Genomic DNA, 26,381 nt, shown 5'->3' on the forward strand with positions numbered 1-26,381 from the left:
CTTACATTTGAAACAGCAAATGTCATGATCAGAATGATTTTCTTATGTTTCCAGAGTATTCTAAAGTGAATAAATGTTTCTCTTTCAAAATGTTGAGGAAAAAGTGGTAATTTGTCTTCCAATCAAATGACTTGTAACAGCGCAAAAACTCTGTTTCCCTTCCCCTTTAGTGTACGAATAAAATGGTTTGCATGAGACTTAACGTCTACCATGAAACAAAATTTTTGAATCCACTTATCGTTCTTTAGTTCTGGACAGTGAAAAACCTTCTCAAGCTAAATAGCTTTAATTTCTCTTGATGAGGACGCGAATCGTCTCAACGTGCCGCGGAAGATACCCGTTCTCGCTCTCCATTACAACAAAAAATTCCTTAAACGAGTGATGTTCAAAATCTGTGGCATTGTACGTGTGCGCCCGTACGTGGTATTTTGTGGAAGAGCCACACTCAGCGGCCCAAAGATCCGCATGTGGCCCGCGAGCCGCGGTTGTGAACACTGACCTAAGGTGCGCAAAGAAGGTGCAACAACATTGTCAACAACGTTGGGGTTGCAACATGCCAATCGCATAAGCACTTGAAGAGAGTGCTGAGCCCATACGTCAGCGAGTGCATTCACCACGCCCACAACTCACTGGACTCTATGGGATGTCTTAAGTGTGTATTCATCTCAGAGTCGGATACATTGGTTAGATTTCATGTGGTCTCCCAGTTTCCCAAGGTTCCACGCATTGGAGCTGATTATAGAGAAGCTTGATGATGTCTGATGGACTTCGTTCTTCTTATACGGTGGTGATTGTTACGGATAGTCAGAAGGAGTAAACATGGGCAGTCTCCTCTCTACGTTTGTATGACAACTTTGTTTTTTAACCCCATGGTAGGAAGAGTGTCATTGCGCTTTTACAGCACCTAAACTCATATCATTCGAACACAACGTTCACCATGCAGCAGGAAAAGGATGGTCAGCTACCACCCGTGAATGTAGTGGTCAAACGGAAAACACTGCGCAAGATTACGCAGTCGTTAGTACACTAGACTCGCATTCAGGCAGACAACGGTTCAAATATCTGTCCACTGGATGGATTAAACTAAAAGTTTCGAGCGGTAGGCATCTTTTTTTGTTTGACTAAGGCGACTGGTTGTGTTGACTACAAAATATTGTTCCACAAGTTGGTATACTATACAATACAGGGAATAGCGCACCATTGGTTCACCTCGTACTTTAAGAACAGACAGCAAAAGGTCATTCTCCACAGTTTTCAGAATGGCTATGAGTTGGGGACGAGTGGTTAACGGTTAAATGGGAGGGGGCACGGAAGAGTGCCCCAGGGATAAGTGCTGTGGCCACTTCTGTTCCTTATTTATATAAATACGAGGGTTGTAACTTTAATAGTGTCAACTATTTATTTACAGCTCGTACAAAATAGGTACGTGTTTCAAAGCTTTACTGACCTTCAAAGTAGTCACCAGCATTGCATATAGACCACTGCCAGCGATGTGGAAGTCGTAGGATACTCTAAGCAGTGCCAGTTGAGTCGACAGTTCGAGCGGCGTAGTCTATTGCCCGACAGATTTGTAGCAGTTCTGAAGCGAATGCCGTAAAGTGTTTCCTTCAGTTTAGAAATCGAGTTGAACTCACTAGGGCTTAAGTCAGGGGTGAGCAGTAGGTGGTATAGCACTTAGCAGTCCCATCCGTCAAACAAATCAGTAACAGCTTGCACTGTACTTGCTTGAGCATTGTCCTGCAAAATGATGGTCAGGTCTTGAAGAAAGTGTCATCACTTCTGTGACGAGGGAGAAGAACAAGATAAATTCAAGATTTATCTCCCTGATGCAGGATCCGTTAATGCCAATTTCAGCAGGATACTAAGAAAATACAACAAAGTTTGTCCTGTCCATCAATCAAGATCAGAGGACTGCTGCGAAATGTTAAAGAGGACCTTGGTTTACGAAAGCCAGGAAGTTTTAGCACTGCTTGCCAAAGTGGCATGTCATATTTTGGACAAACTACAAGAATTGCTGTCATCAGAAGCCAAGAAGACGGACAGTCATCTGCTACAAGAGCCAAGTCAGACATCGTTGAATACTACTTGGAACCTGATCATTCCATGAGCTATGAAGAGACGAGAATGCTGGCCCAGACGTCCAGGTATTAGGACGGCGTACTGAGGGAGTCGATTGAAATTCGACTGACTGCAGACCTAATCAGTCCGGACACGGACCATCCCCTGAGTGGAGCCTGTACGCGACCTGACGGCTTGAAACGAAAACAGAATATTGAGGGATTCCAGGCGGCGCGGATGGCCAAGGGTGTCACTTGCGCGAGCGGACTGCATACGTAGCGAGAAGGTAAAGGGTACAAGTTAAACACAGCCTCCATCCGACGATCAGCATCACGTAGCACGTGATGAAGATGACGAGTCACGACAACGAAACACGGTGCAGGGAAAACGTCAACTGTGCGGCTGATCCCGGCGGAGGTTCGAGTCCTCCCTCGGGCATGGGTGGGTGTGTTTGTCGTTTGGATAATTTAGGTTAAGTAGTGTGTAAGCTTAGGGACTGATGACCTTAGCAGTTAAGTCCCATAAGATTTCACACACACTTGAACATTTTTTTTTTAACGTCAAAATCAGGCAGAACACGTGACAACTCAAGAATGTCAGTATGAATTAGTTTTCGTCCGTGTGACTATTGGACGATAGAGTTTTAATGCGATATTCTGCGAACTAATTTCGGAAGAAGCACTTTGTTATACGGTTTTCTATTTTCTTATCTTAATTTTCGGACCTCATACTGTCAACGAGTAACTGAATGCACGGGCATAAGCACTAAATAAATGGGGCGACGGAGGGAGGGGGTGGGGGGACGACAGCTCAATAGATCACAAGGGGGTCTCAACAGGAAATCCCCTGAAAAAAGATGAACAAACTAGGGCATAAAACCGTTATTTCTGAATGCCTCAAACGATACATTTCCATAGTACTTAAAACTCTTATAACGTGCCAACTTAAACCTGGGTTATTAAGTATTTTGTGATTACCAAGTCTAAGAAAGTTGAATAATAGTAACATTTAAATTTATCGACGGTGTGCGTGTGATGATTATTCATAACGCCCAAGATAATCACGAAACTATTTCATATTTAATAGTTTTTCCAACTAAATAAAAGCTTCGTTCATGCAAAATTTCGGCTCATACTGCTGAGTAGAACCGTAACAGGCGAAGACCTCTACATTTTAAGACAGTGAAAAGAATCCGCAAAAAAACAATGTATTTCGTAGTTTAAATTATAGACCTATGCTTTTAAAACCTAGAACAAAAAAATGGTTCAAATGGCTCTGAGCACTATGGGACTTAACTTCTGAGGTCATCAGTCCCCTAGAACTTAGAACTACTTAAACCTAACTAACCTAAGGACATCACACACACCCATGCCCGAGGCAGGATTCGAACCTGCGACCGTAGCGGTCGAACGGCTCCAGACTGTAGCGCCTAGAACCGCTCGGTCAAATCCTAGAACAGATTGGAAATTTATTACTTTACAATAATACCCTCGATACATTCTTATTGTGTAGTTTCCTTTCACTGAGTAAAGCGGGAAAAGCCACGACGGGTAAATCGCTAGTTTCTTATAAATTTTTTTGTCGGGAAGAATCAAGGAAAAATAAAATGCATATAACTTAATGGACTATATGCTGTATTTAGATCCGTTTGAATAACACAGATAAATTCCTCTAGACTAGGTGTTCTAGTGCACTGTAGTGGTAACACTGAGTAAACTGGAATACATTTTGTAATAAATATTTACTTACCATCATTCCTTCGCCTTTTAAAAAAAGACAATACTGAATTACCTTGAACTATCTCTTCGTAATATTTCCTCTTGGCATATGCACTAACTATAACTTTAATATTACCCGAAACTAAAAACCAAATCCCATCCTAACAAGACTCGGGAGGGGCCCAACGTTACCGACCGACCGCCGCGTCTTCCTCAGGCCATAAGTGTCACTGGATTCGGATGTTGAGGAACATATGGTCAGCACACCGCTCTCATGGTCGTCGTCAGTTTTCGTGACCAGAGCCGCTACTTCTCAATCAAGAAGCTTCTCAATTGGCCTCGCTAGGGCTGAATGCACCCATCTTGCCAATTTCGGTTGGCAGTCCATGACGGTCACCCATACAGGTGCTAACCAACCCCGACAGAGATTAACTTCGATGATGTGACGATAACCGGTGTTACCACTGCGACAAGGCCGCTGGCATTAATATACCAAAACTGAACTGTGACTGTCGCGATGATGTTAGATTGTTAGCCGTTTGCCTCCTGGCCACCACTCCTATTAAGTTACAGTAAAGCCGAGCAGACTCGTGCGTACCTTCCCGGAGCCTTCGTCACTCGTAGCTTTACTTAAAACATTCATTACAACATATTGTTTTTCAAGTGAACAATATAAGTGAATTTGATTTATTGCCACGTTAGCAACTCCTGAAAATCATTAATTCTTACTGTGCAAGAGCTTTTAGTATGTGTAATTAGTTAAGCTTGGATACATTCGATTAAGGGCGTCATTTTTTGTCAACTAGACTCAAAAAATTGAAATTTCTTTTCAGAAGATATTGGACGGACACGACCCCACCTTTTCCCCCGCGGTGGTGACGCCCATGCCTGAAAGAATGATCTGGATGCAATGACAGATCTAACGTGTGCCTAAAACTACGTAGGGTATTTTGGTTGCTGACAATTATAATTTTTCTTTCAAAGTAACTGAACGCTTCTTGCGCCGCTGTTCTTGCGCTAAACTTGGAAGCGACTATTCTTTCGTTTGTTAGTAGGGCTTTGGTGGAATCTTAGCTTTGCTACTAAACCGTCGGAGATTCTCATCATCCCCTTTTATCTTACGCCATTTATTTAATGTAACACGTCTCCTACAACACTCTCGAGTTTGTGCAACAGATTTGCAAGCTTTGTTCCCTATCGCTAAACGATTTCTGTTCGTTGCTCATGTATTTATAAGGGACAGTCAAACGAAAAGGAGACAGATGGAAAAAAGTAAACTGTTTATTATTTCAAAAGTAAGCGCCGTAACTGTTACTACATTCATCTCACTGAGAGACAAGATAGTCAATGCCTTCATGGAAAAATGTTTTCGGTTGCGTACGTAACCTTTATTGTACCCAGGTGTGCAGCTCTTCGTTCGAACAAAAGCAACGGCCACGGACGTCTCTCTTCAGGGCTCCAAAAATATGGAAATCCCATGGGGAGAGATCGGAACTGTACGGATTATGGGTAAGGGCTTCCCAGTGAAACTACTGCAGAATACTCAAAACAATCTTTGCAACATATGGGCGGGCATTATACTGCCACAGAATCATGCCGTCTGCCAACATTCTCGGGTGATTGGGCGTTTGGACATGTTTGGACTCGATGGCGTGCTTCAAGTTTTGCAAGTGTTCACGCACCCCTGTGCTTTAGCTGTGGTGCTGTGTTTCATAAAGTCAATGAGCAGTGGGCCCCTATAGTCAAAGAAAAAGGTTATATGGCTTTCCAGAACTTGGCATGCCTGTTGTTTCGACTACGCTGCAGAAGTTTTGCTGAGATGCCCTTACACATCCTCCATACAATCTCTCTCTCTACCCATGCAATTTCTGTATTTTTTGAGCCCTGAAGAAAGACATTGGTGGTCGTCGATTTGCTTCGGTCGAAGAGGTGCATATTTGGGTACAATCATGGTTCAGCAGGCAACCGTAAACATTTTTCCATGAAGGCACTGACTGTCTTGTCTCATAGGGGATAAACGTAGTAAAGTTATGGCAATTACTATTGAAAATATGAATAGCTTACTTACTTTTTCCCATGTGTCACATACTCATATCGCTGTCCGTTACAGAAATCAGTTGCTTGCGACAATTTTTAAACAGACATATTTCCTTTTTCTCTAGCAGTTATTTAAACACCACCAATCTTTGGTGCTACAGTGGCCTTATGGTAGCTACGTTTCGCATGTACATTCTGTAAATCGAAAATCTGGGGCTCAGAGGGGCTACAATCGATTGTGGTGCCAGTACAGCGATTAATGCAATTGGGGTGGCCTTCAACAAGGAAGGCTGACGAATCGTTCATAAACTAATTGTCTTCCGAATGCAAGCTTTCGTGCCTAGCGGCTATACAGCTGTTACGCGTGCTTCACTGGGTCATGGATAATAATTAACCAGACGTTCCTGGTACAGGCGTATTTGAGCTGATACAACCCACACCGTTCTGTTGCCGGTCGACTATCTGAAAAGCTGTGAATCATTCCCCTTCGCAGGACCTCACGGCCTGTCAATGTAAAATAACTGATCAAGTCTAAGAATCGTTAGAATTTTTTCACGTATCCGCCTCCCTTCTGAAAGTTTACAACTGACTCCTATGTGCGTGTCACGCTTTAGTACTAGCAGTTATTGAGTCGAACACAAAGATGTGAGCAGGGACAACTTTGTCGATAACACTCTCAGGACACCAATACACAACAGTATACTGCTTTTACTAGCTACTGTAGGACACTCATATTCAACAAGTAATACCTAAAATCACAAGGCTCCTATCAACAGGCGGCTGAGATACATATACGGGGTGTCCAAAAAGAAAAAAGAAAATACCGAAGAGCTCTAGGACCAGGTTTCTTACACCAAACAAAGAAAAAAATGCCTGGTAAACATGGACTCTAAAATGCATACCTTAAGAGCTGTGAGCGCTTGTTCATCTTCGGTAGAGTGAAAAACATTTATTCTACTAAAATAGTGTCCATAGCTCCTAAGGTATGCATTTTAGAGACCTTGCTTACTAGACTTTTTCTTTTTTTGGTCCATGCCATCTCCCCCCAAGATATAAAAACCGAAGTTCTTGCAGTAGAAGAGATCTGTTTCATAATATCGAAGATGAACAAGTGCTCATATGCTCATAGCTCCCTAGGTATGTATTTTAGAGCCCATATTTACTATAATTTTTTTATTGTTTTGATGTAATGAACCTGTCCCTAAAGCTTTACGTTTCCATTTTGGGGGGGGAGGTGGGGGGGGGGGGGGCGAGAGGGACAGCCTGTAGAACTACTACACATTTACTGAAAGTTATGCACTTTTTCTGCAAACAGCTGAGATCTATTTAATGTTTATTGTACTTGATATTTTTTTCGAGCTCCTACTACATTCCACCACACAAATTCATTTCTTACCCAGCGAGGTAGCAATGTAGTTAGCACACTGGACTCGAATTTGGGAGGGTGACGGTTCAAACTCGTGATCGTCCATCCTGATTTTGGATTTCCGCCATTTTCCTAAATCGCTTTAGGCAAATGCCTGGATGGTTCCTTCGAAAGGGCACGGCCGACTTCCTTCACCATCCTTCCCTGATCCGAGCTTGTGTTTCGTCTCTAATGACCTCGTTTTCGATAGGACGTTAAACACTAATTTCCTCCTTCTCCATCTCATCTTGCACCCGTTTGTTCTCGGGCCTGGTAGTCTAGTGCTAGAGGGAGTACCTTCAGCCCGAGAGTTCTCGGGTTCAAATCTAGTTCGAACTATCTTGGTTTTAATGTAGCATCTACCTCTCAGCGGTGTGAGGACTCGTGAGAAAGATCACGTGATTCAGATTCCACGTTAAACAGCAGGGCTCCTTTCCCCAGTTGGATAAATGGGATGGTTTAGGGACACATAAGTCGTCGAACTAGCGTCCAGTTGAAAGATTTGCACCAAGCCATTGAGCCACACAGATTTATTATTTGTCGTTTGTTCTCGTGGGTTGCAGATCCACGGCTTCATACGTATGTACGAGGTGACTATTTATCGTTATAAATAACAAACAACATTTCTGATAATCTTGGTTTATTATTGTTCTGTTCGTAAATAACAAGATATCGATACACTGAGCGACTGACGTACACTATGTGATCAAAAGTATCCGGGCACCTGGCTGAGAATGACTTACAAGTTCGTGGCGCCCTCCATCGGTAATGCTGGAATTCAAAATAGAGTTGGTTCACCCTTAGCCTTGATGACAGCTTCCACTCTCGCAGGCATACGTTCAAACAGGTGCTGGAAGGATTCTTAGGGAATGGCAGCCCATTCTTCACGGAGTGCTGCACTGAGGAGAGGTATCGATGTTGGTCGGTGAGGCCTGGCACGTATTCGGCGTTCCAAAACATCCCAGAAGTGTTCTATAAGATGCAAGTTAGGACTCTGTGCAGGTTGGTCTATTACAGGGATGTTGTTGTCGCGTAACCACTCCACCGCAGGCCGTGCATTATGAACAGGTGCTCGATCGTGTTCAAATTTCCAATCGCCATCCCCGAATTGCTCTTCAACTGTGGGAACCAAGAGAGCGCTTAAAACATCAATGTAGGCCTGTGCTGCGATAGTGACAAGCAAACCAACAAGGGGTGCAAGCCCCCTCCATGAAAAACGCGACCACAACATAACACCAACGCTTTCGAATATTACGGTTGGCACTACATACGCTGGCAGATGACGTTCACCAGGCATTCGCCATACCTACACGCTGCCATCGGATCGCCACATTGTGTACAGTGATTTGTCACTCTACACAATGTTTTTCCACTGTTCAGTCGTCCAATGTGTACGCTCCTTACACCAAGCGAGGCATCGTTTGGCATTTACCGGCGTGATGTTTGGCTTATGAGCAGCCGTTCGACCATGAAATCCAAGTTTTCTCACCTCACGCCTAACTGTCATAGCAATTGCAGTGGATCCTATTGCAGTTTGGAATTCCTGTGGGATGGTCTGGATAGATGTATACCTATTACACATTACGACCCTCTTCAACTGTCGGCAGTCTCTGTCAGTCAACAGACGAGGTTGGCCTGTACACTTTTGTGCTGTAGTATCCCTTCACGTTTCCACTTCACTGTGACATCGGAAATAGTGGACCAAGGGATGTTTAGGAGCCTGGAAACCTCGCGTACAGACGTATGACACAAGTGACACCCAGTCACCTGACCACGTTCGAAGTCCGTGAGTTCCACGGAGCGCTCCATTCTGCTCTCTCACAATGTCTAATGACTACTGAGGTCGCTGATATGGTGTACCGAGCTGTAGGTGGCAGCACAATGCATCTAATATGAAAAATTTATGTTTTGGGGGGTGTCCGGATACTTTTGATCACATAGGGTATCTTCTTGCCTCAACGAGAACTGCCATCTTCACGCTATAAAAACCAATTCAGCACCATGTTGGATACACACACACACATATGTCGTCTGCTAAAGGATCAGTAACGGCTTAAAACAATTACTGCGCACAGTTTGAGTCGTAACACGACGTCCTGTGGTTGCACAAAAAGCGTTATTCAACATGATGGCGTTGCTGTCAGGGTTCCTCCGAGCCATAATCCGAAGGTAGCGTTCATCCACTGCAGTAGTAGCCCTAGGGCGGCCTGAGCGAGGCATCTCATCGACAGCTCCTGTCTCTCTGTATCTCCTCCATGTCTGAACAACATCGCTTTGGTTCACCCCGATACACCTGGACACTTCCCTTGTTGAGAGCCCTTCCTGGCACAAAATAACAATGCGGACGCGATCGAACCGCGGTACCGACCGTCTAGGCATGGTTGAACAACAGACAACAACTCCTGTCTCTAAGCTGGTCGTAGGTTGTGCTCCAAAAATGAACAGCATACAGACAGAAGTGATGACACTTTCTCCAGGACCTGGCCATCATTTTGCCGGACAATGCTCAAGCACGTACAGTGCACGCTGTTACTGATTTGTCTGACTGATGGGGCTGCTAAGTGCTGTACTATCTACTGCACTTTCCTGACTTAAGCCCTTATGAGTTCAACTCGATTTCTGAACTGAAGGAAACACTTCACGGTATTCGCTTCAGAGCTGCTACAAATTCGTCGGGCAATAGACCGCGCCCCTCTAACTGTCAACACAACTGGTACTGCGAAGAGTATCCTACGAGTTCCACATCGCTAGCAACGAGTTATACACAATGCTGGTCAATACTTTGGAGGCAGTACAACTTTGAAACACTTATCTATTTTGCACGAACTGTAAATAAATAGTTGCCGCTATTAAAGTACCAACCCTCTAACATACATCTATTTTTATACATTTATGGATGGACTGAACTATCTACATGTTTTTATTGATATTGTTGAAATCTTAGGCACGTGAGTGAGGTTAAGCGCGGGGATGCCGACAAGTTATACTGGGAGGAAGGGGACAGTAAAAACCTGTGACGTCCTCCCCACTTTCTCCTCTCGTCGCCCTGCTCCCCGACCAGAACTGAAACCGAGATCCGCGACTGAATAGCATTGTGTGGGTATAGGCATGAATAGGAAAGTAGCGATATGCCAGCATTGAATCAAAGTGTGATTAGCAACCAAGGGTAAGTAATCACGAAGAGACTTATACTGAGTGGTTATAATTAAAATGCAGCCTTTCGGAGAGGTCCAGTGTGGGCTGTGATTACAGTATGGCAGCGAAACTTGTTAGATATTCTGATACGTCAACAAGAAACCAATTTACGCTGGAAAAACATTAGTTCCAATTTTGACCACCTGGTGGAAATCTGGCGCTGTACAACATTCCGTCGACGTCTCCGATGCTCATATTGAACAAATTGTGTAAGTGGCAGTTAACAATAATGTCAACATTATGCTTTTCTCACTTGTTTGATCTTTTCTACCCACGTCGCCTTCCTAATCCATTATAGATGGAAACATGTCTTGCATTAACGGCACCAAACTTGCAACTGGTGGCCAAATTGGAACTAATTTCTTCCAGCGCAAATCGCTTCCGCCTTAACGCATTAGAATACGTACCAAATTTCGCTGCCATACGATAATTACAGCCCACGGTGGAATTCTATAACTGCACTTTCATTATAAGCACGCGGTACTTACCCGCTTTGGGAGACTTTCGAAGGCAGACGACCCGCGTCGGCTGCAACGACGCGCCAGCCGAAGAGGCGGTAGACGACGCTCCGACGTCTGCCTGGGACGCGGACTGTGCGGGGGCGGCGTCGACAGCCGCGGGCGTGGCAGCGGCGGCGGTGGCGACGGCGGCGGCGTGCTCTAGCCAGCCGCGGGGCGTGGCGGCCAGGAAGGCAGCCGCGGCGGCGGGCCCGTCGCTGTCGTCGGCGTCGCTGTGCTCGGGGCTGAGCAGCGACACCATGGTGACGACGTCGACGCTGCCCCTGGCGCCGCCGCGGCGCCCGCCCCCCGCCTTCTTGGCGTCCGCGGCCGCCTCCCGCGCCGCCGGCTCCGCCGCAGACGGCGGGGCGAGCTGCGACCGCTTTTCGGCGTCGCCGTCGCCGTCGGCCACCTCGTCGGAAGAGTCCTCGTCTCCGCGGGGGCGCGCCAGCCGCAGCTTGGCCGTGCGGAGGCGGCGGCGCGCGGGGGCGGATTTGACGCTGCGCTCGAAGCGGACGCGAGCCGTGCCCTGGGCCATCTCTTCCGCCGTCTGCCACCACCAGAAACAGATCCTCAACCCTGACCCACACTCGAGTTTAGGAAGGAAACGCCACTCCCCACTACACCAGTAAGAAATCAGGCTCGCTTTAACAACTACACTGCCTTACAAAAAAACTGAAGCACCCAGATTAGATGGTCTAGCGCTGACGTACATTAGGTAGCCCTTATTTGCATGTAATTTTCTTAAGTTTAGAGCTTTGTTTCTCCCACCCCCACTTTTAGTATCAATGGACAAAAAAATCTGTGAAAAATTCCATCACAATCTAATAAATTCTAGACGACCATCAAACGCCTTCAAGTTGGATCATGGCATCCGCAGCACCTTTTTCCGTTAAAAGTCATTGCTTTCTTCTTGATCTCCACTGTATACTTGTCTTTCGCTTCGGTAATTACGCAATCAACCAAATGGCTCTGAGCACTATGGGACTTAACTGCTGAGGTCATCAGTCCCCTAGAACTTAGAACTACTTAAACCTAACTAACCTAAGGACATCACACACACCCATGCCCGAGGCAGGATTCGAACCTGCGACCGTAGCGGTCGCGCGGTTCCAGAATGTAGCGCCTAGAACCGCTCGGCCACTCCGGTCGGCCACAATCAACCAAGCCCATCAATTTTTTAAAATCATTGTGTCTGAAAATTCATTCGAGGAATTCAAGAAACAGCACGAAAATGTAAGAAACATCAAATTTATTTTTCATTTTCAGTTTGAGAAACGTTTTTACAATAATCATTTTAGACATTCATTTCTATAGAATCAAAAGATAATGTAACTTAATGAGGACTGAATTATGTTTATTCATAATAAAAGAGTTATTAGCAGCTGAGTATTTTTTACAGTCTCCAGCAAACGTCTTTAAAACACATTGTTTCTCAGTTGCGTCTTTTACGAGATTGTTACTGTAATCTTGAATGAGTTTGACACCTCTTTCTGCACCATCATTCAGAATAACCATCTGCTCAACTTCCTGAACTCCGCTTTTGTAATGGGAGCCGTCGCTCCATATTTCAAAGGTCTTTGTGGAAAAAATGGGTTCTGATAGAAAATCTTTTAAAAAATGTTTTCGTAAGAGGTGTTACAAAAGAGGGAAAGTCAATATTCCTAAAACAAGAGAGGTCATCTTTGTACAAAATGTACCGTTTCACTTGATTTTTTCTTCTGACTCTTCTTCATCTTTTCTTAATTCCACGATAACTTGAGCCACATTTGCCTCGACCTTTCTTCGGATATAGTTATCAAACAAAACTAAAGCTCCAGTTTCTGGAGGTATGTACTAATGATATTTGATAATTGTTTCGTTGCAGCCTTACTGATTACTCGATCAATATCATTACAATTTATCAGTTCACTCATGAATAGAAAATCATGGTAACGTGCCTTTATTGCTCCTGTTGACGAAAACCAGTCTCGCTTGTACATGTGTACGAGAAAAATACATATTCCTGTTAATGAGTTCTCCTTCTCCGTATCAGACAAGTGGAGTTGATCTTGAATCATGTATAACTTGAATGCGTATATGGGCTTTGCCATCCATCCAGAATCAGTTACAGCTCCTGGGATGCGAAACAATATCCCACTGTTTGGAATGCCCCCAAGAAATGTCATCGTTAACTCCAGCAGTTCTCGGTAATCATCTTGCGGTTGTTTCTGCGCAGATATATGTTTTCATGAAACTCAAGAATAACAACTCATACATCATAAGTTACTTCATTGCTGCCAACCAGGTAGTGTGTTTGCAGAGTTTCTACCAAGTTACTCTATATGTCTTGAAGAGTTCCTTGTCTTGGAAAGTTCCAGAAGCAGCCCCTTTCAGTGAGTCGTAACACGTCCTCAACACTAATTAAAAAATTTGATGACGGCTGCAGAAGATAGATAATAGGCAGAGGCCACTTTTACCCCCACCTGGCTAGTACAGGTGTCTATACTTACACTATTAATAGAATTAAGATATTTATTACGTACTACAATATTAGAATTACAATTTTGAAAGAGGGTTATCTCTAATAATACGGCTTTATTTAATAATAATAACAATGGCAAATTTCGTAACAAAGTTCACACAGCAAGAATTCCAAACTTCATGACCGATTAGAATCGTCTTGTAGTTGTCCGATTGAGCTGAAATTTTGCACATACCGTCTTTTTTATTAATTGGAACAAAACAGGGAGGTGGGAGCTATTTATAGAAAGATAAAAATAAGGGCCACCCTAATGTACATGTACGTACCTTCGGCGGGTATGCAAATGTTTATAGTTGCAGTTCCCTGTGACTGGTTAAACAGTCACCAGAGTGCTTTTGTACTGTGTTTAGTGATGTTACCAGGATACAACAAAGGACCTAAAAGAAAACAACATCGGAAGTTTGGCGGAGTCAACTGGATGCTTCCGACACAGGACGATGGGTTCACGCCTTTCGTCCAGACGTCAAAGAAAGATTGAAACAGAAAATATTGGCTCCATCATACAGACTAATACATTTTCTCGCCGGTCTTGATCCATACACGGTGTATTTGCATCGAATACTTAGAAGATGAACATCGGAGTGTGTCTGTGGCGTCCTTATGCGGACACTGGAACACATCATATATGAGTGCCAAGACGTCGAGCAGGTTGTCTCTGATTTTACCAGACCTGGTAGGGCGTACAAGGGCCGTTAACAACATAAATTGAATGATCACTGAGAAGGGCATGGAGGTGTTGCATACTTGTATGATAGCGTTACCAGCAGCTGACCGAGTATGATATGGGTCACATTGTGAGTCTCCATATGAGCGGCTGGTTGAATCGTGCGATATCAATGTATTGGGGGGATTCGGTTGTATAGTGGGCTCACGATGGAAAGCATGGGAATCTCATGGCAATCTTATTGATTGCGAAGGTTGCGGTCGACCATATCTGACCACCACAAGTGAATATCGGCGTATTGTGCACCAAGCTGCCCCCGCCATCCAAGAACTCGCTGCAACACTCTATGTCACAAGTTTATCTGTTTTACTAACTGTTGACGTACGCCGCTGTGGATTACATTACTTTAATAATCACAGCAACCACCTACTTTGTTATGCATTTTTACTTAAACTAATACGCGTTTTGGGCTTTCACCCGTCTTCAATTTGGGTAATACATCTTTGAGTCTTCAGTCAGTACGTAGTTACAAGATCGACAGCGTGCTGAATCCTGCAGCTGCCCTGTACTAAATAACAAATGAAATTTTTGCGATTATAGATGGGGCCCAAACATGTTTTTATTGCTATTTTGCATAAAACGAACCCAGTATCAGCCATATTGCCAACTGACATCTTTTTTTACGTCCGAAAAATACATGTAGTCAAACATTAAATTTTGATTAAGCAAAATATAACCTCTGACCATAACAGAAACTGTAAGCAAAAAATAATCATTGAGCATATGTATTTTTTGGATGTAAACAAATATGTCAGTCGGCAGCCATTGTGGATGCAGGGCTGCTTTTCTGCAAAACAGAAGTAAAGAAGTGTTTGGGCCACATCCATAAAAGCAAAAATCGGACAGACAACAAGCAGAGTAGTACACCTAAACAGCAGTACATCGTAAATATGCCACTCGCTAAGTGTAGTAGCCGAAAAAAATTATTTTGTACAGGGCTGCTGCAGCATCCAATTTCCTGTCGATGTTGTAACTATGTAATAACTAAAAATTCAAACATGTATTACGCTAAATGAAGATGGCTGAAAGTCCGAAACGCGTATAACCTGAAACAAAACTACATAATAAAGTGGCTGGTTGTTGTATTCATTAAAATAACATTCTGTATCGTCCCACAACATTTGTCGGAGATTGCTAGCAACCGGATTAGGGAATTACCGTGCCATGCGTGCGCAGCTGCTGATATCACAACACAAGCGGCTGCGTACGGAGCGATGTCGTGACCCGGAAGCAAGGACTGCTAATGAATGGCGTAGCATTGTGTTCAGCGATGAATCGTGGATCTGCACTGCCCCAGATGATCATTGTATGCGAGTATGTCGGACACCTAGGGACAAGTTCGTTCCCCCAGTGTTTTGGAGAGACACAGTTCAGTTACTCCAGACGTCATGGTGTGGAGATCCATCGAATGTGCCTATATGTCGTGGCTGGTAGTGACTGCGGAAAATCTGAGGGTACAACGTTGTGTCACGAGAATGCTGCTTCTTCATGTATTACGCCGCGTGCGACAGTATCGTCGTGCTACTTTTCAACGGGATAATACTCGTCCACACACAAACACGTTTCTCTATGAACTGTCTGCGTGATGTTCAAGCACTTACATGGCCAGCAAGATCAATAAATCTGTCCCCAACACAACACGTGTGGGACCAGCTCGGAGTTCAACTCTATCCCAGTGCCACTAACCACTATATCAACCACCACTGAACAACCACTTTGGACCAGTGTGCCTTAGGATGGGGTACCAAGGCTTTATGACCCCGTTCCGTACCGAATCACTGCCTGCATGCAGGATACAGGTGTGCAACGTCATTCTCCTAAGCTGGCTCATACTAGATTTTGTAATCACTGCAGTAACATCACATACCAGCTGAAACCGTGAAATTTCATCTCTTTTCCTCCTCCCCTTCCGGATGCTTTAGTTATTCTGTGAGGCACTGTACCATGTCTTAGACTGCTGATCAATAAAGTTGCAACACAATGAAAGACAGCAAATATTTTCAACCATGGTGCGTGTCTGCGTCAAATGCTCTCATTTCAGTACGCATATACCCAGGTACATTCCCTAAAACAATGTTTTGTAAATCAAACTGTTGTTCCCAGAATTACTAATATTACCAGGTAAGCCTATAAAACAGCATTTTCTTAAAGAGGTGGGCAGGGTATAAAGGAGGAATGTTCTACTGGTGAGAGAGTTATCAGAGCAGAAGTTGTATTCGACCTAGATATTGTTCATGAGCAGGCAAACAAAAAAATTACTGTCAGGGGTAATCGTAATGCGTACATCTGTGCAAACAGCCAGGGAATTTCACAACGAATTTTCACTCTGCAGTGCGCCGATATGAAGCGTCTTGGCAGAGTAAAACTGTGTGACGGAACAGAACTCCAATCTGGGACGTTTGCCTTTTGCCAGTAAATGCTCTACCGACTGAGCTACGCAAGCATGACTCATTGGGCCTCCTCAAAGCCATTGTTCCACCAATACCTGATCTCCTACCTTCCAAACTTCACAGTAGCTCTCCTTCATGACTTGCAGGACTAGCACTCATGCAACAAAGGATATTGCGGAGACATGGCCTAGCCACAGACTGGAGGATGTTTCAAGAACAAATTTTCTCTCTGCAGCAGAGTGTGAGCTATATGAATCTCGCTGGCAAATTAAAAAAGTTGGCTAAGCCCTGTCTTCGCAATATCACAGGAGTGCTGCTCTTGCAAGCTACGCAGGAAAACTTCTGTGAAATTGGGAAGGTGGGAGATGAGGTATTGGTAGAAGTAAAGCTGTGAGATCGGGTCGTGTTAGTAAAGTGCTTGCCCGCGAAGCAAAGGTCCTAGGTTCGAGCCCTGTTCTGACACACAGTATTAATCTGCATGGAAATTTCAACAAGGGGATTATATATGACCGTCAGAACATTTTCTTGTGTTTTGCTTCTGTTCTGTTCTCACTTGCGAACTTGATCATTTTATTGCGTTTACTTGAGTAACTATAAATTGTGATGTGTAATTTACACACAGAACCGTTTCGCGTTTTATTCACAAGGCATCATCAATGGTTTTAAATTATACTTGTGGGATTCGATGTTGTTTCACGTCGTAGGTATAAACCTCAGAGTGCCCAATACGTAACCCCTGGATGCTGCTTAGAAAGCAACACAATTAGTTGCCAGACAATCTTTCTAGATCTGCTGGTAATACGAGAAGTACATAACAGACTTAGAAGGAATGACTCAACATTACGTCAGAAGCCCTTTTCAGGGCCAAACAAATAGAAAACTTGAACCAAACATTCAAATAGTAAACTGAACATTGAAGGTATTAAATATAACAAAATTCTAAATTCTACATAAACATTGAATGAGGACAATATCGACGAAGTTGTTATACGGGCAACTCATACAGATAATGAAGATCATCAGGTGTGCCGCAGGAGAGTGTCGTAGGACCGTTGCTACTCACAATATACAAAATGACCTTGTGGATGACATCGGAAGTTCACTGAGGCTTTTTGCAGATGATGCTGTGGTATATCGAGAGGTTGTGACAATGGAAAATTTTACTGATATGCAGGAGGATCTGCAGCGAATTGGCGCATGGTACAGGGAATGGCAATTGAATCTCAATGTAGACAAGTGTAATGTGCTGCGAATACATAGAAAGATAGATCCCTTTTCATTTAGCTACAAAATAGCAGGTCAGCAACTGGAAGTAGTTAATTCCATAAATTATCTGGGAGTACGCATTAGGAGTGATTTAAAATGGAATGATCATATAAAGTTGATCGTCGATAAAGCAGATGCCAGACTGAGATTCATTGGAAGAATCCTAAGGATATGCAATCCGAAAACAAAGGAAGTAGGTTACAGTACGCTTGTTCGCCCACTGCTTTAATACTGCTCAGCAGTGTGTGATCCGTACCAGATAGTGTTGATAGAAGAGGTAGAGAAGATCCAACGGAGAGCAGCGCGCTTCGTTACAGGATTGTTTAGTAATCGCGAAAGCGTTACGGAGATGATAGATAAACTCCAGTGGAAGACTCTGCAGGAGAGACGCTCAGTAGCTCGGTATGGGCTTTTGTTAAAGTTTCGAGAACATACATTCACCGAAGATTCAAGCAGTATATTGCTCCCTCCTACGTATATCTCACGAAGAGACCATGAGGATAAAATCAGAGAGATTAGAGCCCACACAGAAGCATACCGACAATCCTTCTTTCCACGAACAATACGAGACTGGAATAGAAGGGAGAACCGATAGAGGTACTCAAGGTACCTGGGCATAAGAAAGCAACATCCGTCTTATTTTCGATACTAAAGATCGCGTTTCTTTCACGCCAGCAGATTGGAAACAAAAGCATGATGCAGATTTATGTTTTGTCACAGCTTATGAAAAGCATCGCTTGGCCAGCGCAACTCGGAATACTCTGTCATGTATCCCTGATAGTCGACACCGTCCAGCTCTAGTAGAAATCGGCACAAATATCTCACTGATAACCTCAATTCCTCAACCTAGGTGGAACCTACAAAAATCTAATTGGAATGCTTTCTCTGAAGACCTTGACAAATGCCTGAGCATGATTCCTTCATTTGTTGTCAGCTATAAGAAGTTTCAACAACGCAATATATATATTCTCAGACGATGCATTTCAAAAGATCTAGTAGAAAAGCATGTTCCCTGCTTCAAAAATTAGAAGGAGAACATAGCCTCACAATTCCAAAGAAAATAGCTTCGCACATTGTCAAAACATCAGAAGTAGAAATTACCGAGAGACCACAACACTTATTAAATGAGAATTCAAGAAACTAAATGCAACAGCCGGATTAAACACTAAATATACCTGCAACATCACCCCTGAAGAGATTCCAGCAACAATAAAGGACACAGAAGCTGGTGAAGCTCCTAGCTTTAGTGACATCTTCCCAGAATTTCTTACCTTGGTATATATATGAAAACATGGTTACCATAATTCTTAACCTCACGACTAAAGACGGAAAACATGCTCCAAGAACTTAAATGTGTCAACATAATTGTTCTCCTAAAGCCAGGTAAACATGGAGAACATGCGCAAAGTTATGGTCCCATTTCACTGCTTAGAATAAATATAAATATAAATTTCTGGAACGAGTACTGCTTAACAGTATTGGTTAAACAGTACTCGCGGCTATCCGTGTAGAATAAGCCGGCTTTTGCCCCAATTGAAGCTGTGCAGACCAAGTCCTGACTCTCGCATCACATTCTGAAGCGGGTTTTCAAGAGACGTTGAAAATATCAGTGGCTTTTATTGATCTGCTATACTGCATGGAGAAAAATCCTACTACCTGGTTCTTTTGAAAGCGCACGGCCGACTTCCTTCCCTGTCCTTCCCTAATCCGATGAGACCGATGACCTCGCTTTTTGGTCTCCTCCCCAAGACAACCCAACCCTACTACCTCTATAAACTTATGAAGATAACCACACGCGAAAATGTTAGAGAGCTTATTGACAAGATGACTGATAACAGAAAGCTCCGGATCATCGTGGGAAACAAACTCAGTAGCCAGAAATTCCTCCAGAATGGCTTACCACAAGGTGTTAGCCTTTACATTGTCGGCATGCCAGAAACACATTGTGAAAAATTTGGCTATGCTGACTCTGGCCCATGGCCACAAAGCACACTCGTTTTGATACTATGGAAGAAATTCTGATATCTGATTTTTATGCACTGGCTGAATACTTTCCAAGATGAAGGCTAAGACAGAAGTGATTTGCTTCCACCTTAATTAGAAACAATGCAATAGAGCTCTGGAAGTCTATGTTGATGACACATGCCGTAACCACAATGAGGAGGCAATTTACTGGGTGTCGCGACAGAAAGAACCATCTCTTTTAAATCCTGCTTCAAGAAAACTCCTACTATGCTGCGGACAAGAAATAAATAATCTCGTTCAAAACTTTGTGCATCACGTGGAGATCATCAGCGACAACTCTGCGGAGTTATGCATTGAGCTTGGTGCACTCTGTGGTGGAATACCGTGCACCGAAACAGCTAAAAAGTACTCATGTAAACAAACTTGATCTTCAAGTTAATAATACCATGCTCATCATTTTGGGAACAATTAGGTCTACTCCCATCATCTGGCTGCCTGCCATGAGTCACATACTATTCCCAAATGTGTGAAGGAATGAAGCCTTGGTCAGGGAATACAACAAAATGCTAGCTAACAGTGGATTACGGCAGCATTCTGACATCCCTGGTATCAGAATCAAAAGACATCGTTCGAGACATCTCCCTCTTGCATTTGCATACAGTCTCACTGAGATTAAGTTAACTAATTTCTGTAAGAGAAAATGGCTCCAAAATACACCAGTATCATGACCGTTGTATTCCTGAGAGAGTCCCTGGCTTTGCTCAACCCCACAATCTTTTGGCAACTCTCAACAGACTGAGAATGCGACATTATGAATGTGGAGATTCACTTCTTAAATGGAGAATGCTGTCCTCACCAGCAAGTGGCTGTGGTGCGCCGAGGCAGACTATTCAAAATATGAGGAAAGAATGCAGCGCCGGACCATGTAGAGGGGGTTTCGAGGAATTCCTGTTGGCAACCCCAGATTCCATCAAATATATATGTTGTAATTATTATAAATGCTGTTGTTGACTGAGGTCGGTGTATTGAACAACATTAAATCAGTATTTACGTTATTTTCATACAAATAATTACAGTTACTGCAAGTTATATGTTTTTAGGTTGGGTACTATTTCCAAATACACGTGGAAAGAGCAAGCCATTATTTTCCCCTGAGCAGCAGGTCAGGTTTTGAAATGTGGATGCTTGGACATGTAACGGTTAGTCTATGCTATCCACTTTGTGGTGAAATTATGACCATTCAGAAAACATCACGTAGTAAAGTTTGTGACGTGTTTGTAGGAAGACTATTCTACGCAGAGAAAGAACAGACAACACACTGATGTGTGTACATATTAAGGCACCACATACCAAAATATCTGCACTTATACCCGTTGCACCTCGTATAGGAGGACTACGTATTTGTGATTAATTATTAAATGTTTAGAAATAACGTTATGCAAATCAAAATTGAAATGCACTTAGATGCCACACTCAAATAATTAGATATTATATTTGCGAATATCTATGGGCAGTTTATATAATCGACTGCATGACTTCGTCGGACTGATTGGGCTAGAAACATTTGAATTGTTTACTGATTCGTGGGACAATCTAAATTTACAATTATCACTTTTCTGTAGCTCTTACATATCTGTAATCATTCATCTGTGTCTACTGTAAGGACTAATCTACGACCTTCAGAACATGCATGAAGATATAAACTTTTGTGTTTATTGATAATGCATACGAATGAAATTTTAGTTGTGCGCGGAACCAAAAATACACTGACCGGCACGAGAAACGCAACACCAAATAAATGATGTTTAATAATTGTGTAATTATCTATTTAATCAAGCGCGTCAACCAATTTTTTGAGGAGGGATGTGTTATTGGCATTGCCTTGCGAGTAAACTATGAAATTCTAATAGTTTATTGCAGCAGCCTCAACTGTTGTTTCTCGCGCAACTGGAAAACACATCACTGAATGTGAGGCGGTTAATGTTTTCCCGATCTTGTAGCGCTTATTGTTGTATCCTCAATTGTTCCCTTTTCAATCACACGTGTTTGTAGGGTCTTTCTGCGATTGTCGCAATCAACTTTCTACATTAAACATGCCGTTAAGCCCTGAACAAGCCACAAAAGCTGTTGCTTTGGTGGAAGCTGTCCGCAGCATGCATTACGTCGCAGAAGTGTGACGACTACACATTTAACGACTTCCAGAAGCGTACGCATGTACAGGAAAACTGGAGGATTTGCAAGGAGACCAAAAACAGGCCCGAGAAGAGCATCATCGAAGAGAGGTAACCACTTCTTACCACTTAAACCTCTCTGCAGCCGTAACATCATCGCTATTGAAGCACGAAAACGAGTCCCCAGGTTCGAGGGGCCAATGTTAGTGAGAACCCGTTCGAAGAAGAGTGTAAGAAGCTAATCTTCAATCCAGGAGACCTGTTGCAGGTCCGGAACTCGCCAGAGAGCACTGCACAGCTCAACTACGTTTCACAAGGAAACATCTTGGCTGGTCAGTTCAACAATGGGATCAAGTGTTGTCCACCGATGAGTCGCGATTTGGTATCCGATCACCTGACGGAGGAGAGAGGGTCTGGAGAAGGCCAGGGGAAAGGTATTCCCATTGCACATTTTCATCCAGTTCTCTGATGGTGCGGGCAGGAATCAATACAGCTGCAAGGACGGATTTGGTCTTCGTGGAGCATGGTAGTCTTACCGAATATCGGTATGTCGAGGAAATCCTTCTGGAGCATGTTGTGCCTTTCGCTTCATTTATTGGTGATAATTTTACTTACACCAATGCACGACAATGCACGCCAACGTGTTGCGAGAATTCTGCAAGAGTTCTTGGATGAAACAGAGATTCATGCTATGGGTTGGCCTGCTCCAAGCACTGATTTGAATCCTACTGAGGATGTTTGGGACCGACTGGAGAAAAGAGCCCGTCAGCATTATCCAGTGACCCTACAGGACCTATGGAACGCCCTCCTGGAAGGATGGGATATGATTCAACTGGACATTACCACATTAATGAAAAGCGTGCCTGAAATGTCGTCATTGGTGCAAGAGGTGGCAATACAAGCTTTTGAGGATGCGAACAGAGGTCTCAGATATCGTCTGCGAGGTCTGTGAAGTAAAGTGTGAAGGGCACAACATCAAAACAGTTGCATCTCTGGCTTAAATTGTTACATTTGTTTATAACTGTCTTTCTTTTTTCATTCTCGGGCGCTTAGATGAGATCGCACCACAACATTCCATCATAAAATAGTGGGCTAGTGTCATAAATTTAAAACAAATTTCAGTTTTCGTAAGAAATTGAAGTGTTGCGATTTTCTTGCCGGACAGTGTAGATGCCAAAAACTGTAGGTGATTTTGGGTGAACATTGTGTGAAATTTAGTACACAGATCTGAGCTCGATATACACTCCTGGAAATTGAAATAAGAACACCGTGAATTCATTGTCCCAGGAAGGGGAAACTTTATTGACACATTCCTGGGGTCAGATACATCACATGATCACACTGACAGAACCACAGGCACATAGACACAGGCAACAGAGCATGCACAATGTCGGCACTAGTACAGTGTATATCCACCTTTCGCAGCAATGCAGGCTGCTATTCTCCCATGGAGACGATCGTAGAGATGCTGGATGTAGTCCTGTGGAACGGCTTGCCATGCCATTTCCACCTGGCGCCTCAGTTGGACCAGCGTTCGTACTGGACGTGCAGACCGCGTGAGACGACGCTTCATCCAGTCCCAAACATGCTCAATGGGGGACAGATCCGGAGATCTTGCTGGCCAGGGTAGTTGACTTACACCTTCTAGAGCACGTTGGGTGGCACGGGATACATGCGGACGTGCATTGTCCTGTTGGAACAGCAAGTTCCCTTGCCGGTCTAAGAATGGTAGAACGATGGGTTCGATGACGGTTTGGATGTACCGTGCACTATTCAGTGTCCCCTCGACGATCACCAGTGGTGTACGGCCAGTGTAGGAGATCGCTCCCCACACCATGATGCCGGGTGTTGGCCCTGTGTGCCTCGGTCGTATGCAGTCCTGATTGTGGCGCTCACCTGCACGGCGCCAAACACGCATACGACCATCATTGGCACCAAGGCAGAAGCGACTCTCATCGCTGAAGACGACACGTCTCCATTAGCCCCTCCATTCACGCCTGTCGCGACACCACTGGAGGCGGGCTGCACGATGTTGGGGCGTGAGCGGAAGACGGCCTAACGGTGTGCGGGACCGTAGCCCAGCTTCATGGAGACGGTTGCGAATGGTCCTCGCCGATACCCCAGGAGCAACAGTGTCCCTAATTCGCTGGGAAGTGGCGGTGCGGTCCCCTACGCACTGCGTAGGATCCTACGGTCTTGGCGAGCATCCGTGCGTCGCTGCGGTCCGGTCCCAGGTCGACGGGCACGTGCACCTTCCGCCGACCACTGGCGACAACATCGATGTACTGTGGAGACCTCACGCCCCACGTGTTGAGCAATTCGGCGGTACGTCCACCCGGCCTCCCGCATGCCCACTATAAGCCCTCGCTCAAAGTCCGTCAACTGCACATACTGTTCACGTCCACGCTGTCGCGGCATGCTACCAGTGTTAAAGACTGCGATGGAGCTCCGTATGCCACGGCAAACTGGCTGACACTGACGGCGGCGGTGCACAAATACTGCGCAGCTAGCGCCATTCGACGGCCAACACCGCGGTTCCTGGTGTGTCCGCTGTGCCGTGCGTGTGATCATTACTTGTACAGCCCTCTCGCAGTGTCCGGAGCAAGTATGGTGGGTCTGACACACCGGTGTCATTGTGTTCTTTTTTCTATTTCCAGAAGTGTACTTGCCAGCGAGTCCTGTGACGTGATCTTCGAACTCGCCGCCCCGTGTGCCCTTGGACTCGACTCGCGAGTCCCGGCCACAGTCCACTCGTCACCACAGTCTGTTGTAGGGCACAGGTGGACTCGACTTGCTCAGAAAGATGAGCGAGTACCGAGTTCGCAAGTATAACCGCGGACTCGCGGCATTCCCCCTACAAACGCAACCGTTTTGAAAGAAATTTTCGCCATTAAACCGTATATTACTCTCTATTTATTTTGCAGAATCATGATTTCGGCTTTATAGCCATTCTTGAGTGCAAGTTGAAATCTCACAAAATGTCAGATCTGCTTCAATGACGGAAGCAACGATTGGGCATAGCGACTGTTGCATACCAATGTAACGACTGATCGGTTAGCAGTGAGTATTGTTATGTTTACACACACATTTATATACATAAAAATTTTAAGTCTGTTCGGAGAATGTCTAACAATTACGTGTTCGGAGAATGTCTAACAATTACGTTGGCTTATACACGCTTTAGTCGTTACCGATTCTATAAAGATATACCACAAAATGTGACGTGAGGATAAAGTGGAATCTCTTAATGGTGATTAGTTGTTAAAATAAATTACAGAAATGAATGATGAGCTCACAACTCGCTATTAGCCAATAAATGCAAGTTGCCATGAACAAATGAATGTAGAAATAGTGCGCTCTCTTGCGACAGTGACGTTGCCCTGCGCCCAGTTTTCGTTTGGTTTGATGCAACACATGTTTTTGGTCAGCGTGGAGGTGGAATAAACAATAATACAACCATTTTGTTTGCATGGAACCAAAATTGCATGTTTTTCGTGTGAAGCATGGACTATAGCGTGAAACTTTTCCAGATATCACTCCTTGTCTGACGGCGCATGTTTGCGATTGCGTACTTTGCACCAATCAATTTTCGTCTTTCACTCTCCACAATGTCACTAAAGACGGCTTCGTTAAAGGCCATCTGATCTTGACAATCGGTCATTTCGCCTTGTGAGTGCATCAAGATCGTGTACTGATCTTCTGTACTAACAGTACGTCACGACTATTCTTACATCCCCGCATGCTTCAGTAGGAGTGAACGAATCTGCAAGAATGAAGCGACCGCGGAGCCACAGTTCTCAGACTCGTCATCCTCGCGAGACAACAGCGGGACCGAAGGAAGGGCGTTTGCACAAATGTAACAGCGGCGTCTTTTTTTTTTTAATTTATTCATTTTCTGTTCTCGCCCATCTAACCATTTCAGTAGTGGAAAGACGATAGGACAGTGTGTTTGAGGCGACTTTCGTGTGAGTAACGACGATACAAACGTAAGGTCAATACGACACAAGTACCCAAGTGAAGAAAATATTCGACCGGCAGGGAATCGAACCCGGGCCCCGTCGGTTAACAATCTACCACGCTGACCAAACAGCTACCGTAGCAGACAGTAACATCGCCTAGATTTGTGAAGTATGCGGCCCAAATACTGGACTCGTACTCGTCCATTTCTGAATTCCAGTACGTGTACGTCGTTCCATAGTACTTCAGCTATATCCTAGAGATCACGAATTGTTGTGGCAGGTGATTGTTTCCAATGGATTCGATACTAGTCGCATGAAAATTTTAATTTTTTTTAACTCTATCGGCTTCGAAGTGCGATGGTGCATGCGACCGAAAATACGTGACAAGACTGCTGAACGTATTAGAACCAGTATTGCAGTATGTCAAAGACATAAGTTTCTGCTTAATTTTTTTCGGAGTTATGTTATCAAT

General features: G+C 44.2%; 1 protein-coding gene across 1 annotated transcript in view; it reads right to left on the reverse strand.

Annotated features, from left to right (window-relative positions):
• Window positions 1–4,605: 4,605 nt before the first annotated feature.
• LOC126188548 (nascent polypeptide-associated complex subunit alpha, muscle-specific form-like) overlaps window positions 4,606–26,381 on the reverse strand; it is an 85,259-nt gene continuing 63,483 nt past the window's right edge. The window contains exons 5-6 of the mRNA XM_049930147.1: window positions 10,902–11,460; window positions 4,606–4,664 (exon numbers count right to left, since the gene is read on the reverse strand). Coding sequence (XP_049786104.1) covers window positions 4,606–4,664; window positions 10,902–11,460 — 618 coding nt within the window. The remainder of the gene's footprint in view (window positions 4,665–10,901; window positions 11,461–26,381) is intronic.

The sequence above is a fragment of the Schistocerca cancellata genome, chromosome 5 (genome assembly GCF_023864275.1).
Source record: "Schistocerca cancellata isolate TAMUIC-IGC-003103 chromosome 5, iqSchCanc2.1, whole genome shotgun sequence".
NCBI classification, from domain to species: Eukaryota; Metazoa; Arthropoda; class Insecta; order Orthoptera; family Acrididae; genus Schistocerca; species Schistocerca cancellata.